General features: G+C 42.0%; 1 protein-coding gene across 4 annotated transcripts in view; it reads right to left on the bottom strand.

Moving 5' to 3' along the window:
• LOC125454046 (disco-interacting protein 2 homolog A-like) overlaps positions 1–14,775 on the bottom strand; it is a 236,731-nt gene that overhangs the window by 101,399 nt on the left and 120,557 nt on the right. For 3 of the 4 annotated variants that reach the window (XM_059647072.1, XM_059647073.1, XM_059647075.1), the window contains exon 5: positions 10,545–10,754. The exons of the other annotated variant lie outside the window; for it this stretch is intronic. In XM_059647072.1, the coding sequence (XP_059503055.1) occupies positions 10,545–10,754 (210 nt within the window). The remainder of the gene's footprint in view (positions 1–10,544; positions 10,755–14,775) is intronic. 4 annotated transcript variants of the gene reach the window in all.

The raw sequence follows: 14,775 nt of genomic DNA, 5'->3' as shown, positions 1-14,775 counted from the left end.
ACTGGCTGAATCCGAAACACTACACGAGTAGAGTCTCCCACCCGTCGTCATCCTCTAACCAAAAAACGCGGTGGAGGTTCAGTAAGCTAAGGCTTTTCCTTTTTCATTCTTCTTCTGGAAATCTAAAGTAGAGGGAATGGAAGCTAGTGCAGTTGCATGCTTCTGTTGCAGGAATGTGGGAGGTAAGGGTCACTGCTGCTGTCTCCTCTGACTTGACCTGCACCCAACTCCAGCTCCTCAAAAACTGTGTTAGGGAACTGGAGCTGGATGAACTCCGGGTCATTTGGGAGGCTGAGGGGGTGATAGAGAGGAGTTACAGGGAGGTGGTCACACCCAAGGTACAGGAAACAGGTAGCTGGGTGACTGTCAGGAAGGGCAAAAGGAATAGGTAAACAGTGCAGGGATCCCTGTGGCCATTCCCCTCGATAATAAATACACTGTTTTGGACACTGTTGGGCTGGGAAGGTGGGGGGAACCTACAAGGGAAAGGCCATAGTGGACAGGTCTCTGGCAGCGAGCTTGACCCTGTGGCAAAGAAGGGAAGGAGGGAGAATAGGAGAGCAATTGTAGTGGAGGATTCAATTCTAAGAGGCATAGACAGGCAGTTCTGTGGACACGAACGAGATGAAAGGATGGTATGCTGCCTCCCAGGTGCCAGGGTCCGTGATGCCTTGGATCGTGTCTTCAAGATCCTTAACGGGGAGGGTGACTAACCAGCAGTCATGTTGTTACACATTGGACCCAATAACATAGGGAGAAAAAGGACTGATTGTGAAAAACAAGTACAGGGAGTTAGGTTGGAAGCTGAAGTCCAGGACAAACAGGTTAGTTATCTCTGGTTACTACCAGTGCCACGTGATAACGAGCTAAGTAAGGAGAGTGTGCAGCTAAACAAATGGCGAGAGGGCTGTTGTAGGAGGGAGGGCTTCCATTATGTGGATAATTGGAGGACATTATGGGGAAGGTGGGACCTGTACACTAAGGACGGGTTGCACCGGAACCAGAAGGGTACAAATATCCTGGGAGGAAGATTTGCAAGAGCTGTGCGGGTTGGTTTAAACTAGCTTGGTAGGGGGTGGGGAACTAGATTTATAATTCAGAGGATGAGGTATTTGGCCTTCCAACAGACACAACAGGGAGTGAGGTGGTTGGTAAAGAAATGTGGTCAATAGAGCGAAATCACAGACACTGAGATGGTTTGAGGTGTGTATACTTCAATGCTAGAAGTATCAGAAATAAAGCAGATGAACTTAGTTCCAAGTGCCAACCCATGCTCTATGTTGTTGTGGCAATTATGGAAATGTAGGTAACTAGGAGAGGAATGGTGGTTGAAGTTCCAGGATTTAAAGCCTTTAAAAGAAATAGCGAAGGTGGAAAAACAGATGGGAGAGAGGCATTGCTCGTCAGGGCAAGTATAGCAGCTAGTGAAAGGCAGTTCGAGAATGATATGTCTAACAGAGTCAGTTTGAGAATGATATGTCTACAGAGTCAGTTTGTCATTTTGATTTGTGATAGTCTGCATGCATTTGTGAGGGCTAGATCATGCCTCACAAACCTTATTCAATTCTTTGAAGAGGTGACCAAACATATGGATCAAAGTGGAGCAGACGATGTGGTATACATGGATGTAAGTAAGGCGTTTGATAAGGTTCCCCATGGTAGGCTCATGCAGAAAGCAAGGCGGCATGGAATGAGGAAAATGTGACAGATTGGATTCAGAATTGGCTGGTTCTTCGGCAAAACATGGCAGCGGACAGAAAATATTCAACATGGTGCTCAATTACAAGTGGTGTCCCACAAAGATCTGTTCTGTGTCCCCTTCTATTTGTGATTTTCGTAAATGATTTGGATGAAGGAGTGGAAGGGTGGATTAGCAAGTTCACGGACGATACGAAGGTGGGTCGTGTTGTGGATAGTGCTGTTCTGGGTTACAAAGGGATAGTGAAAGAATGCAGGGCTGGGCTGAGAAGTGGCAGATGGAGTTTAACACTGAAAAGTGTGAGGTGATTCATTCTGGAAGGACAAAATTGAAAGCAGAATACAGGGTTAACAGAAAGATTCGTGGCAGTGTGGAGGAGCAGGGGGATCTTGGGGTTCATGTTCACAGTTCCCTGAAAGCTGCCACCCAGGTGGATAGAATTGTTAAGGCGGCTTATGGTGTGTTAGCTTTCATGAATAGACAGATTGAGTTCAAGAGTCGTGAAGTTACGCTCCAGCTGTACAAAAGTCTTGTTCGGCCACATCGGAACTATTGTGTCTAGATCTGGTCACCTCGTTACAGGAAAGATGTGGAAGCGTTAGTAAAAGGTGCAATGAAGATTGACCAGGATGTTGCCATGAATAGAGGGAAGGTCTTACTCGGAAAGGTTGAGAGCGCTAGGGCTTTTCTCTTTAAAACGATGAAGAATGAGAGGTGACTTGATAGAGTTGTACAAAATGCTCAGAAGTATAGACAGAGCAGACAGCCAGAAAACTTTTCCAAGGGTGGGGGTAGCTATTACGCATGGGGCATAGTTTTAAATTGGGTGGAGGTAGATATGGGGGAGACGTCAGAGGTAGGTTCTTCACTCAGTTGTAGGGGCGTGAAATGCGTTGCCAGAGAGGGCAGTGGAGTTGGCCTTATTAGGGGTATTTAAGTGGCTATTAGATCGACATATGGATGTTAGTATAAGCTAGAGGTGGAGGTTAGATCGAACTTCAGGTTCAGGGTAAATGTTTGGCACAACATCGTGGGCCAAAGGGCCTGTTATGTGCTGTACTGTTCTGTGTTCTGTGTTCTGAATGGCAACATTTTCACATAGGCAGTGGTGCGTATATGCAATGAGCTGCCAGAGTAAGTGGTGGAAGCTGTATAATTACAACATCTAAAAGGCATCTGGATGGGTATCTGAATAGGAAGGGTTTCGAGGGATATGGACCAAATGCTGGCAAATGGGATTGATTAATTTTGGATATCTGGTCGCCATGGACAAGTTGGACCTAAGGGTCAGTTTCCATGCTGCATAGCTCTATGACTCTATGACACTGGCTTAAGGATATAATTCATATATACCTTTAGTCTGTGAAGGATAGTTATTTCTATTAATCGATTCTGTTGTGATGTAAGCACACACAAACTACACTCCTTATTGTTTTTGATTTTGTTCTGCGAAAGCCGCATTTATAGCAAACATCAATGGGACTCCAGGAATTACAATATACAGTTTCTACTGTAATGATGTGAGGGGGCAATAGGATGGTGGGACAATAAGAGCTTTAAAAAGATTCAATCCGAATGACATAAGACACATATGGGGAGGTGGTTGAGAACAAGAAATAGGAGTAGTCCATTTGGCCCTTTGGACCTACCCCACTATTCAATAAAATAATGGCTTATCTCAGATTCAAATTCCCACCCACCCCAATAATACCTAGAATCTACCCATCTCTGCCTTAGGAACATTTAATTAGCTTGATTCCACCACATTTCCAGGGAGGGATCTAAAGACAAATAACCTTCGGAAGTGAATTTCATATCACCTGTTTTTCAAGTACAACTCCTGATTCTTCAAGCAGTGAACCCTCTCACAACAAGGCTTCTTCATTTGCCTACAATATCCTCTCCACATTTACGCTGTCAAGACCTTCTCTCGAGTCAAAAAAGCATGGAAACACACCCTTCAGTCCAACTTGTCCATGCTGACCATATGCTTGAATGTTGCCATTTAGTCACCCAATACTCTTCCAAACTTCAGTGGACACAAGTCAAACATATGCCAAGTTCCTTCATAAGGCAATATCACATATCCCCTCCAAAAATTCTAAGTATTAGTTTGGTAAATCTTCTAATAACGTCCTGTGCCTGTACAGTCATATTTTGCAATTCATGCATGAAAACATGGATTTCTGTGCATCTCTGCTCTGCAATTTCTTTTCATTAAGATAATGCTTTATTATTCTTCCTGCTAAAACTGACAATTTCACACATTCCCACATTATATTCCAGTTGCTACATCTTTTCACTCAACCAATTTGAAGTTTTTCACACACCTGTTCAAAAGAGACATATCAGACCCAAAACTTCATTTCTCTGTCCACAGATGTAGAAGACCTACTGAGCTCCCCCATTTCCTTTTTATTCCAGATTTCCATCATGCACAATTCTTTGATTTTTCTTCGTGCATCCTTTCTCTATCTCCTCTTCACAACCGACTTTCCTACTTGTCTTTGTTTCAGTAGTAAACTTGGCAATCGTACCTTCTCTCCCTTCAATCACGTCATTGATCTAAATTGTGAACAGACACATTTATGCTTACTCTCTTCTGTCTGTTCCAGCCAAACACTGCCTACACCAATCAAAGATAGGGCGCAAGTCTCAGCCATTATTGCTCAATCGTGCACACACTGCCAATCCCATATTACTAAAACTACTTTTTGACTTTGGCTTCAACTAGTTATTTCTTGGCAAAGAATTAAAACAAAATCATTCATTTGCCAGAAGGACGCAGAAATCAGCCTTGGCTTCTTACAGAGTTCGCCCTTCATCACATTTGCCACGTCTGCAGTACTTAAAAGGATAGGTGGAGAACAGATCAAGTATTTCAAACTGAGCACTCATTTAACAGTGAGGCGCATTGGCAGGAATATCACATTTTACAACAGTTTTTGCCTCATGCCTGGAATATGCCTTGCTCATTCATCCAAATCAAGCCTTGAAATATGCCAGGCATGCTGGAAAATGAGGTGCCAACCCGGCGAAGCTGCATTACAAACAGAAAATAGCAAGTTAAGGAGACAATTTGGTCACCTGAGGCTGCACTGCCTTTCAATAACATAGCGGCTGATCCCTTCATGATTCAAATTCCACATTCTCATCTACCCACAATGAGCACCGACTCCCCCACCCCCAACCATAGTCCTTGCTCAACAAACATCTATCTACCTCATCCTTAAAAATATTCAATGACTTTGTTCCTACTGCCATCTGAGGAAGAGAACCTGAACAACTCTCAACCCTCCGAGAAAGCATTTTCCACCTCTGCCTGGGGGTTGGGGTGGGGGGGGGGGGTGGGGGGGGGGTGTGTGGTGGTGGGGGTGGAAACAGCAAGTCTAGCAGATTCTCTAGGAGAGAAAAACAGTTAATGTTTCAAGTCCAGTGACCCTTCAACAAAACTATGAAGACTAATGAAGGATCACTGGACTTGCAAAAAAAAGTTACTGTATTTCTCTCTACAAATACTGCCAGACCTGCTGTTCCCCCCTTGCATACTCTGTTTAAATAGTGTCCCCATGTTCTGGACTGACTCACAAAAGGAAACATCTTTTCCATATCACCTTACCAAGACCATTCAGGACCTTATACTTCAATTAATTTGTTCAGCATTTTTTTGCCAATCCTAATTGCCCATTTGACTAAAATACAGATTGCTAGTTGCCATGATCACAATTATGGAGAAAAACTTCCAATTCCAGATTTTTTTATTAATTGAATTTTAATTTCATCAGCCTTTGTGGTAAGGATGTAGCTTTTGCTTTTGACTTCAAGAGAAAATTGTGCCATAAGTATGGTGGGAAGTTAGGCTTCAACTTTCCACTGAAAATTTTTTTGCGTAAAGTGAGTCAAGACCAGAATTAGAGCAGTTATGATCTTATTGACTGGTGGAACAGGCTCTTTTTCCTATGATCATATAATCAGTAATTTGTACTTGGGTTTTTTGGACGCAAGCAAAATTCAGAGTCGTCCTTCTGCTTTATTCATAAAGCTAATCTTAAGAACTCAAAATCCAAAACATCCACAAACTATCCATCACCATTGGCAAATCTCAGGAGCTAATTCAAAATGGCATAGAAGCCCAGGATGAGTACCAGATATGTAAATTTGCATGGTTAGAAGAACAGTTTTACACAAGATAGCAAACTGAAGAATGGAATCCTACAAATGAACACAAAAAGGTAGAAAACAGAGCTAATAACTCCTTGGTGGCACAGGCACTGCCACTGCCACACAGTCTAACGATTGCCAATGCCAAAACTACTAATGCACTATAAAGCTGTAAACAGGGTTGAAATTAATGACTAGCATAAGAATTAGGTTCCAAATGATCATGTCTTCCAAGCATTCCTAAGGGAGGACATAACTTGCTCCCTTCAAAGAGTGAAAACCCCAGCAGAACTGAGGATTTCAGTATCAAAACAAGTACTCTTTCCTAACAATCTGAAGGTATTGAAAGAAATGACTCCCTCTAGTCAGAGAGCAAATTACTGCACTTAGTGACACATGGCCATAACTTGAAGCTCTGATCATGTTAGCAAGTGAGACATTAGTGAGGTTTATCCTGGAGAACAGAAGAAACAGTGAAGGAACAAGCAAGCATGCATAGATAGGTAGAGGAAACCGGGGTGGGGGGGGTAGAGAAGCGCATGTGGTGGAAACAGGAAAGGGCAGAAAAGCATTTTCTATGTGTAACATGCGATGATTGGAGCAAACCACCCAGCAAAGGAACTGAAGTTCCATTCTCTGTGTGTTTCTGTTGCCCTTATAATTTCAGCCAAATCCACATCAGCAAGACCGGTCAAAACCAGAATGGGAAAATACATAGCAACTGACAATATTCTATAACCAGCACAGACATCAAAAGGCAAGGTCTTACTAAAACCTTCCAAACTATCAGAAAGTGTAGATAAGGATAATGCAATAGGAGGCAATATAGTTACATTTCCAAAACAGTTTTGAATAACGTGCCTCATAGGAGGCTCATGACTGAAGTCAGAGGCAACAAATCGTGGAATGAAAGACATGCTGGCTACCAAACTTAAAACAGACTAGATGTTTTCAGTCGCCACTCAGATGAGCAAATATTGACAAGCGATGTTAGTCAAGAGTTAGAGCCGTTCACCACTTAAGTACACGATTTGGACTCTGGAATCAAAGTACAATTCAAACTTGGCAGTTGACACCAGATTGGGCTGCAGTGAATACAAAAGGAGGATGACACAACACAGTGATGGCGAAATGAAGTAAATGGGCATATATTTGGCAAAAAAAAATGAAAGGCAGTATGTAGGAAGAATAAAGGAGGCCAGAAAAACTCCAGATATAGCAGGGTACTGTTAGACAAATCCCTGAAAGCAAAAAGGAGTAAGGTCATCAAAATGAAACAAGGTAATGGTGTTTATTTCTACAGGGTTGGAGTTCAAAAACAAAGAAGCCATGCTAAGCTGTGTTAATCTTACAGGACAAAAGGCAACAGCAGGGAACCAATAGAGGGTCAGGCAAAGCACTGTGTCCTTTGCTGATGGACGAAGGCGGTGGGAGCCTGGACTGGATTAACTTCGATCAAAGATGTGGCCATAACGGAGGTTGTGGCCAGCTGAAAATGAACCTAAGTTCAGATCTAATTCTGTTTTTCACATCTCATTTCCTCTTTACACAGTCTGTTCTAACTCCTATGCTGCACACGGTTTCAGTATCAACTCCTTATCTTCATTCTCTGCTCTTAATTCGACTATTCTACTTTTCAATCAATCAATCAGACAGCCAGGAACTGTCATATGGCTATGCAGTACTGCAAAAGCACAAAATGGAATAGCGAAAGACAATTGATGAAATGTCAGTCAACCTCACATTGGCAGAGACAGTAGCTGTTCGAGATGGGATCTGCATGTGTTCACTCATCAAGTACTCGTGATGAGCAGCCAGCTGGGAGAAAAGGCAGCAAAAATGCCAACTCTGAGGGGTGAAGCTGCACAACAGTTTTTCAGACTTTGAAAGGGCAGCATCAAGGAAAAGGCTGATGGATATGCACATGGAAATACTTGGGCATTAGCAGGCCTGTCAGAAGATTTGCATCGCCATCAACAAACATGCAGAAATCCAAAATGACCCTCACAAAAGGTTTCATGAGCAACTTTTGTGTCCAGAATGGAACTTTTGGTCAACTTCATGAGGACGCTTGCAGTCCCAAGGCTGGCTGATAATTCTGCTGCCACTGCAGCAAGAAGTCTCCCAATGTTGAGTGCTGCTGGAAAAAACTCAAACTGGTAATGCAAGTTTACCTTGTTGCCCTGCAGAATCAAAATGCTTCCATGTTGTCGGGGGGCGATGGCCGAGTGCTTTAATCGCTGGACTGTTTGTCCAGAAACCCAGACAATGCGCTGGTGGAATTTGAACTCAATAAAAACCTGGAATTAAGAACCTAATGATGACCGTGGATCCATTACCGAATGGCAGGGAAAAATCTATCAGGTTCACGAATGTCCTTGAGGGAAGGAAACTGCCATCCTTACCTGGTCTGGCCTACATAGGAGTTCAGACCCACAATGTCGTGGACTCTGAACTGCCCTCTGGGCAATTAGGGATGGGTAATAAATGCTGCCTAGCAAACAACGCCCTCATCCCATGAATGAATAAAGAAAAAAGTACTCTGAAGAGGTTCAAGAGTCTTCCAGAAGTCCAGAAACATGACCCAAACAGGTTACGAGGATTGCTGCCACATAGGATGACATAATTTGTTTCCTTGACATTGCTTGTGACATTTCCACCACTGCCTTTCTGCTACTCATCATCCATAGTCCAGCCTGCTGTTACCCAGGTTCAGACTCAACAGTTTCTAAACTTTCTAGAGTCAGAGTTAGACCTCAAAGTCAGCCTACAAAGCCATCTGCTGTCTCCCCTAATGAATGGCAGTTATTTACCGTAAGCCAAACTGTGACTATTGGTAGGACACCATGCAGGAGCACTTGGCCAGGCAAAGGCATACAGAGTAGAGTCATTAAAGGGCATGCTCAAGGATCACTGTCTGAATTTTTACGTAACAATGCTTTGTTTGTTTCCGAGAACTGGTCTGGAGCATTAGTTTTGTGGTGGCCTGAGAGAATCTATGACGGGCATCAACAGAAAAAAATTAAGGTGTGGGACTGTTGCTGTAGATAAATTGGTGTTGTATTCACTGATACTGCTCTTGTATGAGCTAACCACAGATTGGGACTGAAAATACATGCAACTAACTGCCTTTATTGAAATTATTACTGCCGCCAGGATACAAGGCATTTACAATGCTAAGTGAGAGACAGCACTGTATCCTCCAAATGACTGTAATAAAGGCCAATTGAGAGAGATCAGGCTTTAGAATCTGTGCATTCATTGAATACATATATATGCACAAAAGCAAACAAACTACTTAATAAAGCTGTTACATTCTAATAATCCATTCTCATTCTCCGGTAGTGATGTGCAAAATATTAAACATGTTCCAGCTCAACTGAAGCAAATAAAATAGTAGGGAATATCTTAAAATCCTGAACATTGACAACACAAAATAAACTGGTGATTTAGAGAAATAAGAAATACTTAAAAAGAAGCAAGGGGAGCACAAGCTAAATTCTCTCAATTTTCTGCAATTCCGGCAAGAAAACTGGCGACTTCTAGACTGAAGTAAAGTTGCCATTGTGCCAAAAGACCAGAGGGCTGCTTATTCGTAAGACAGAGCTAACTGATTCTGAGTTTAACCCGAGGGTCACCACGCCTCAAGCAAAGAGCAGGTTGGGATCTTTATGCTGACTTCAGCCTGTATGAGAATTGAACCAAAGCTGTAGCGTCACTCTGGGTTGCAAACCAGCATCAGCCAACTTGACCTCAGGTTCTACACAGGCTTAAGCCCATTGTTTCAATGTGGGAAATAAATATACAACAGTATTTGTTAACGGGCTATTATGGCTCTTGAAACAAGGAGCAAGGATGTCTTTACAATCAAGTTGTTCTCAACAAATCCTCTCTGGGTAGGAAAATATTGAACAAGCTCTTCTGTAAACAGAACTTATTTTTCCAGACAAGTCACTTTATAACAATGTCACAAAGCCATGTGAAATAATGCCCTTGAATGACAGTTCCAATTTAAATTACAATATTCCATGATACACTGATGCAGCATAGGGCCAAATGCACAAACTGCAAATATAAAAGGGAAATACAAAACATGCATCCAACAGGAATAATAGTGCCATTAACATGGGATGAAGCACTGAGCTGCATGACAAAAACAAAACATACCATCCTCCAGATGGCACTTCAGCTTGAGCACCTGTTTGCCCCTCTTAAAAACGCAAATGATTCTCTGCCACAAGCTACAGAATCACATCTTTGCCCTGACCATCTCTCAAATCCCACTTCCAGAAATTGATTGGCTGTCATTTACATCATTGTAATTTGAGAAATCTTGCTGTGCGCAAATGACCAACTTGTATAAGTTTAGCAATAATTAATTTGTTGCAAGGTGCCACAGGACATCATGAAATCATTAAAAGTGTTTTGTGATACCAATGCTTTGTTTCTTTTACAATACACTACCCCTTTATCGAACTAGTTACTGAGAGTACTGGGCAATTTGAATTTAAGGCACGGACCAGTAGGTCAAGAATCTTGACCTGTCTCTAATCAAACCTTCTCAACCAAACTCTGCACTATGCAATTACCGCTAACATTCTAATTTAGGCAGCAGTTAACGTATATTGATATCTGCATTTCGTAATGCTGTACAGGAAGTAAAATAAAATAAACATTTACTGACCTAAATGGGTATGCGCCATGAGGTCAGCTAGTGAAGCAGTAGGTTTCCCTCCTACATGTGATGAGGTGGACGATGCAGAGGATGAGGTGGAGGAGCTCTGGATAACCTTGTTAAGCCAGTGCTCTACGTTCAAATGGCCCTGGTTTGGAGTGGACGTGATCCGGCCCTGGCGACGGAGTGAGCCCTCATCTTCCGAGGCTGAAGATGTGTCTGCATTCAATATAACACTAACGTTAGGACAGTGTAGTCTCTACTCCTGTAAACTCAGTTACATTGCCTCCCTGTGAGGCATCCATACATGCTGCACAGTGGATACGCAGGACACAATGTGCATCCCATGGTAACGTGCTGCCTAACTTCTAACTTTAAGATAATTTTCGCCCTTAGATTCCAATTATGCATCCTTCATATTACACATGCAACAGAAAACAGTAAACGCAGACAAAAATTAATTGGACTAACATTTTAAGGCTGTGTGGATCGTACAGTATCTCACAAGAAGTTCAATTTCCCACTGCTTCAGTAACTTGCACTCTCCATTGTGTTTGTCCTTGTGCTTGGAAGCAATGAGAATTGTTGATGGTTTTACGTAAATCCTAAACCAAATTCAGAAACTAGGCAGCGATCTGCATCATCTGTAGATCTCTAAGAATATCTGTCGGTCTTTTTAAGAATGGAAGAAAGCAGGAAACATTCAACCACAGGCCAGTTAGATGCCTCTCGAAGGGTTTTAGAGTCGATTATTAAAGACATGATAGCATCACACCGAGAAAATTGCAAGGTAAATCAGGAAGAGGCAGCATTGTTTCAGAGACAAAAATTATGTTCAACCAATTTATTGGGGTCCTTTGAAAGAGGAACATACACCATATTTAAAAGGGAAGCAGGTGGATGTACTGTACTTGGGTTTCCAGGATGCATTTGATAAAGTTTACTGCAGACAATAAAAGCTGCTAGCAGAAGGGGTAACATTAACCTGGATAGAAGCTTGGCATGATAGCAGAGAACAGATTGTGTATAAATGGGTCTTAGTCTGATTGGCAGGATGTTGCAGGGGACTGCGTTGGGGGTTCAATGTTTGACAAATTTGCATCAAATGACCTAGATAATGGGAACCAAGGTACAGCAGCCAATTTTGCAGTCAAGATAATTTGGAAAGGACATTGTGAAGAACACATTACTAAGTTGCAAAAAGATATTGCTAAGTTGACCATGTGGGCAAAAATCTGTCGGTTGGAATACTGTGCAGAAAAACATGATATTGTTCATTTGGTAGGAAGAGTGAATAAAAAAGCAGAGTACTGCCTAAGTGAACAATAATTCAGAATGAAATTCAGACATGGAGAGATTTAGGTCTTCTGTTGCACAATTAACAAAATCGTTGTGTGAAGGTACAGCACATTAATCTAGAAGACAAACAGTGCCATCCTTGATTATGGGAAGAACTGAACATAAAGAATGCTGTGGAAAAACACAAATTGCTGGACAAACTCAAGTCTGGTAGCATCTGTGGAAACAAAGCAGAGTTAACATTTCAGATCTAATGATCCTTCTTCAGAACTGACTACAGCTTGAGAAAGGTTAATATACATAAGGAGGGGAGGGGTGGGGTGGGGGAGGTATTGAGGGGTGACGGGTGCCGACAGTGAGGGAGGGGATGGAAGAAGAGAGGGGGCTGGTCAGCCTGGTAGAACCAACAGCTGCTCACGGAGCTCATTAGTAGCTGACACTGGGTTGTATGTGGATGCAGACCATTGACGACAAAGGGGTGTGAGTGTGCACCTGTGCGCGGGGGGGGGGGGGGGGGGTGGTTGGGGAAAGGGCACAGAGGAAGTTGCCCAGGAGCTAAAAATCATTGAACTCAATAAAAAGGAGTCTGGAAGGCTGCACGGTCCCAAGCAGGAAGTAAAGATGGTGTTGTTCTTCCGGCTTTGCTAAAACACTGCAGCAAGCTTGAAACAGATGTTGGTAAGGAAACACAGCCATGTGAAGAAGTGGTATGCAACAGAACGTTCAGGGTCACTTTTGGAGACAGAATGTAGGTCTTCTGCAAAGTGGTTGCCGTGTCTGTGTTTCGTCTCCCCAAAGTGGAGGAGACAACATTGTGAGCAGTGATTGTAAGTCGACTGCATTGAGTGAAGTGCAGGTAAATTGCTGTTTCACCTGGAATAATGTGAACAGTTTTGGCCTCCTAATTTAAGCAAGAGCACAAATTCACTGAAGGCACTTCACATGAGGTTCACTAGATTGAAGAATGGAATTAATGGGTTATCTTAGAAGGATAGTTCGGACAGGCTGGGTTTGTTTTCACTTGAGTTTACAAGACGGCAGACTTGACTTAACTGTGAAAGAACCTCAGTGGTCTTTACAAGGCAGTCAAAGAAGAGATGTTTCTTCTCCTGAGTTAGTTGTGAACAAGAGATGGGCAGAATGTATTCTCTCTATGAGCCATTTCAGAAGGCAACAGGTGTGAGGTCATGGAACACTTTGAAGGCAAGGCAGCTGAGTTTTTACTGGATTAGGTAAACAAAGGTTACTGATGATAGATAGGAACATGGAATTTGAAACACAAGTAGGTCAGCCATAATCAAGTTTAATAGTGAAGCAGCTTGAGGCACTGAATGGTTTACTTCTGGTCCCAGTTTGTATCCCTGTACATCTGACCACCTCTTATTTGTGGTTGTATGCCAAGTTTGCTACCCATAGCTTCTTTACAGACTTTTGTTAAAAATCTTTATTTGCCTGTATAATACTTTACCAATGATTAAAATATGAAAACTCAAATGTTTTTATATAAACTCGAACCCAAGATCTAACAGTAGCAGGTTCTCATCGTAACACAACAATTGGTGTACTCCTGCCATCAATTATTGACTTAATGTGACACAAACTTTCAATAATTACAAAGGAAGTACTGCCAGGCACAAGCACTACATATTTTCCCCTACTGTATCTCCAAGACTCAAGTCCTTGACCTTTCAAATCAAACTGCAATTTTTTTCCTAATTCCTGAAATAGTAATATTGGTGCACTACCTGGTGGTGTTGCTCTAAAATGAAACAACATGACCTCACACATTTTGTAAAATGATACTTATCAATACACTTCTAAAAAGATAGGATCAGAGCTTCTAGAATATACACCATTTGATGCATGTCATTTATAATATTTCCTGAAACATACAAATGTCTGGTACATGAGGTTTTAAACTTCTTTTTTATGTTCATATACTTACCATTCTAGTTCAGGGCATTATTCGTTAAGTCAAATAATGTTGCCCTGCATGTTTCTTTCACGACTGAATATTAGCTGAAAATTAGACGATGAGATTGCACAGCCAGAAGGAAACAGGCTGATCTTTCTCAGAGTTCCTGGTACTTGCAGGCTTCTGGATAGTCCCAAAAATTGTTCGTTACTTCAGTAGCAATCCATACCCAATACTGACAACGATTAATAATGGTTCATCCTGGTTTTGGACTCCACATCTGACTGTGCCTCCATCTTTTCCTTATTCATTCATGCTGTTCTTGTTCATCTAGATGGGCAAGGCTGAGACTTTGGAAAGGTGCTGCCTAAATAGTCTTAGTGAGTTTCTACATGCATCTTGTAGATGGTACACACTGCTGCAACTGAACATAGTTTGTTATTTTCTGAAGCGGGGGGGAAAGGAGTGAATGTAGTGCAAATAAAGTGGGCTGCTTTGTCTGGACAATGTTATGTTTCTGGAGTGATGCCAGAGCTGCACTTGATCAGAGGAGTGCATTCATCCATTAAACTCGGAACATTTGCCTTGTTGATGGTGCACAGATTCTGGTGAGTCAGGTGGTGAATTACTCACTGCAGGGTTCCTAACATCTGACCTGCTCTTATAGATACTGTATTTAAATGGACAATCCCCAGTTCAGTTTCTCGCCAATGGATGTTGATCTGTAACATACTTTATATTCTGGCAACCTAAGTGACATACATACTTGAAACATTTCAAGTGGTTGTATGAATGACCAAGTGACTGAAAATATTCCTGTACATATTTATCATAGATACAATAACCATACTGAGTTCAATACCTGCAAAATTACATGAATTATGTAAAACCCTACATTTTACAAAACAAACTAAAAATCTACCAAGAACTGAATTGCTGAAGAAACAAAGCAAATCTGGCAACATCTTTTTTGGAGAGAAAACGTCCACATTTTGACACCAACATTCCTTCTTCAGAATGGTTCTG

Source organism: Stegostoma tigrinum, chromosome 7 (assembly GCF_030684315.1).
Source record: "Stegostoma tigrinum isolate sSteTig4 chromosome 7, sSteTig4.hap1, whole genome shotgun sequence".
NCBI lineage: Eukaryota > Metazoa > Chordata > Chondrichthyes > Orectolobiformes > Stegostomatidae > Stegostoma > Stegostoma tigrinum.
Note: the sequence above shows the minus strand (reverse complement) of the source record. Positions and strands in the feature narration are given on the sequence as shown.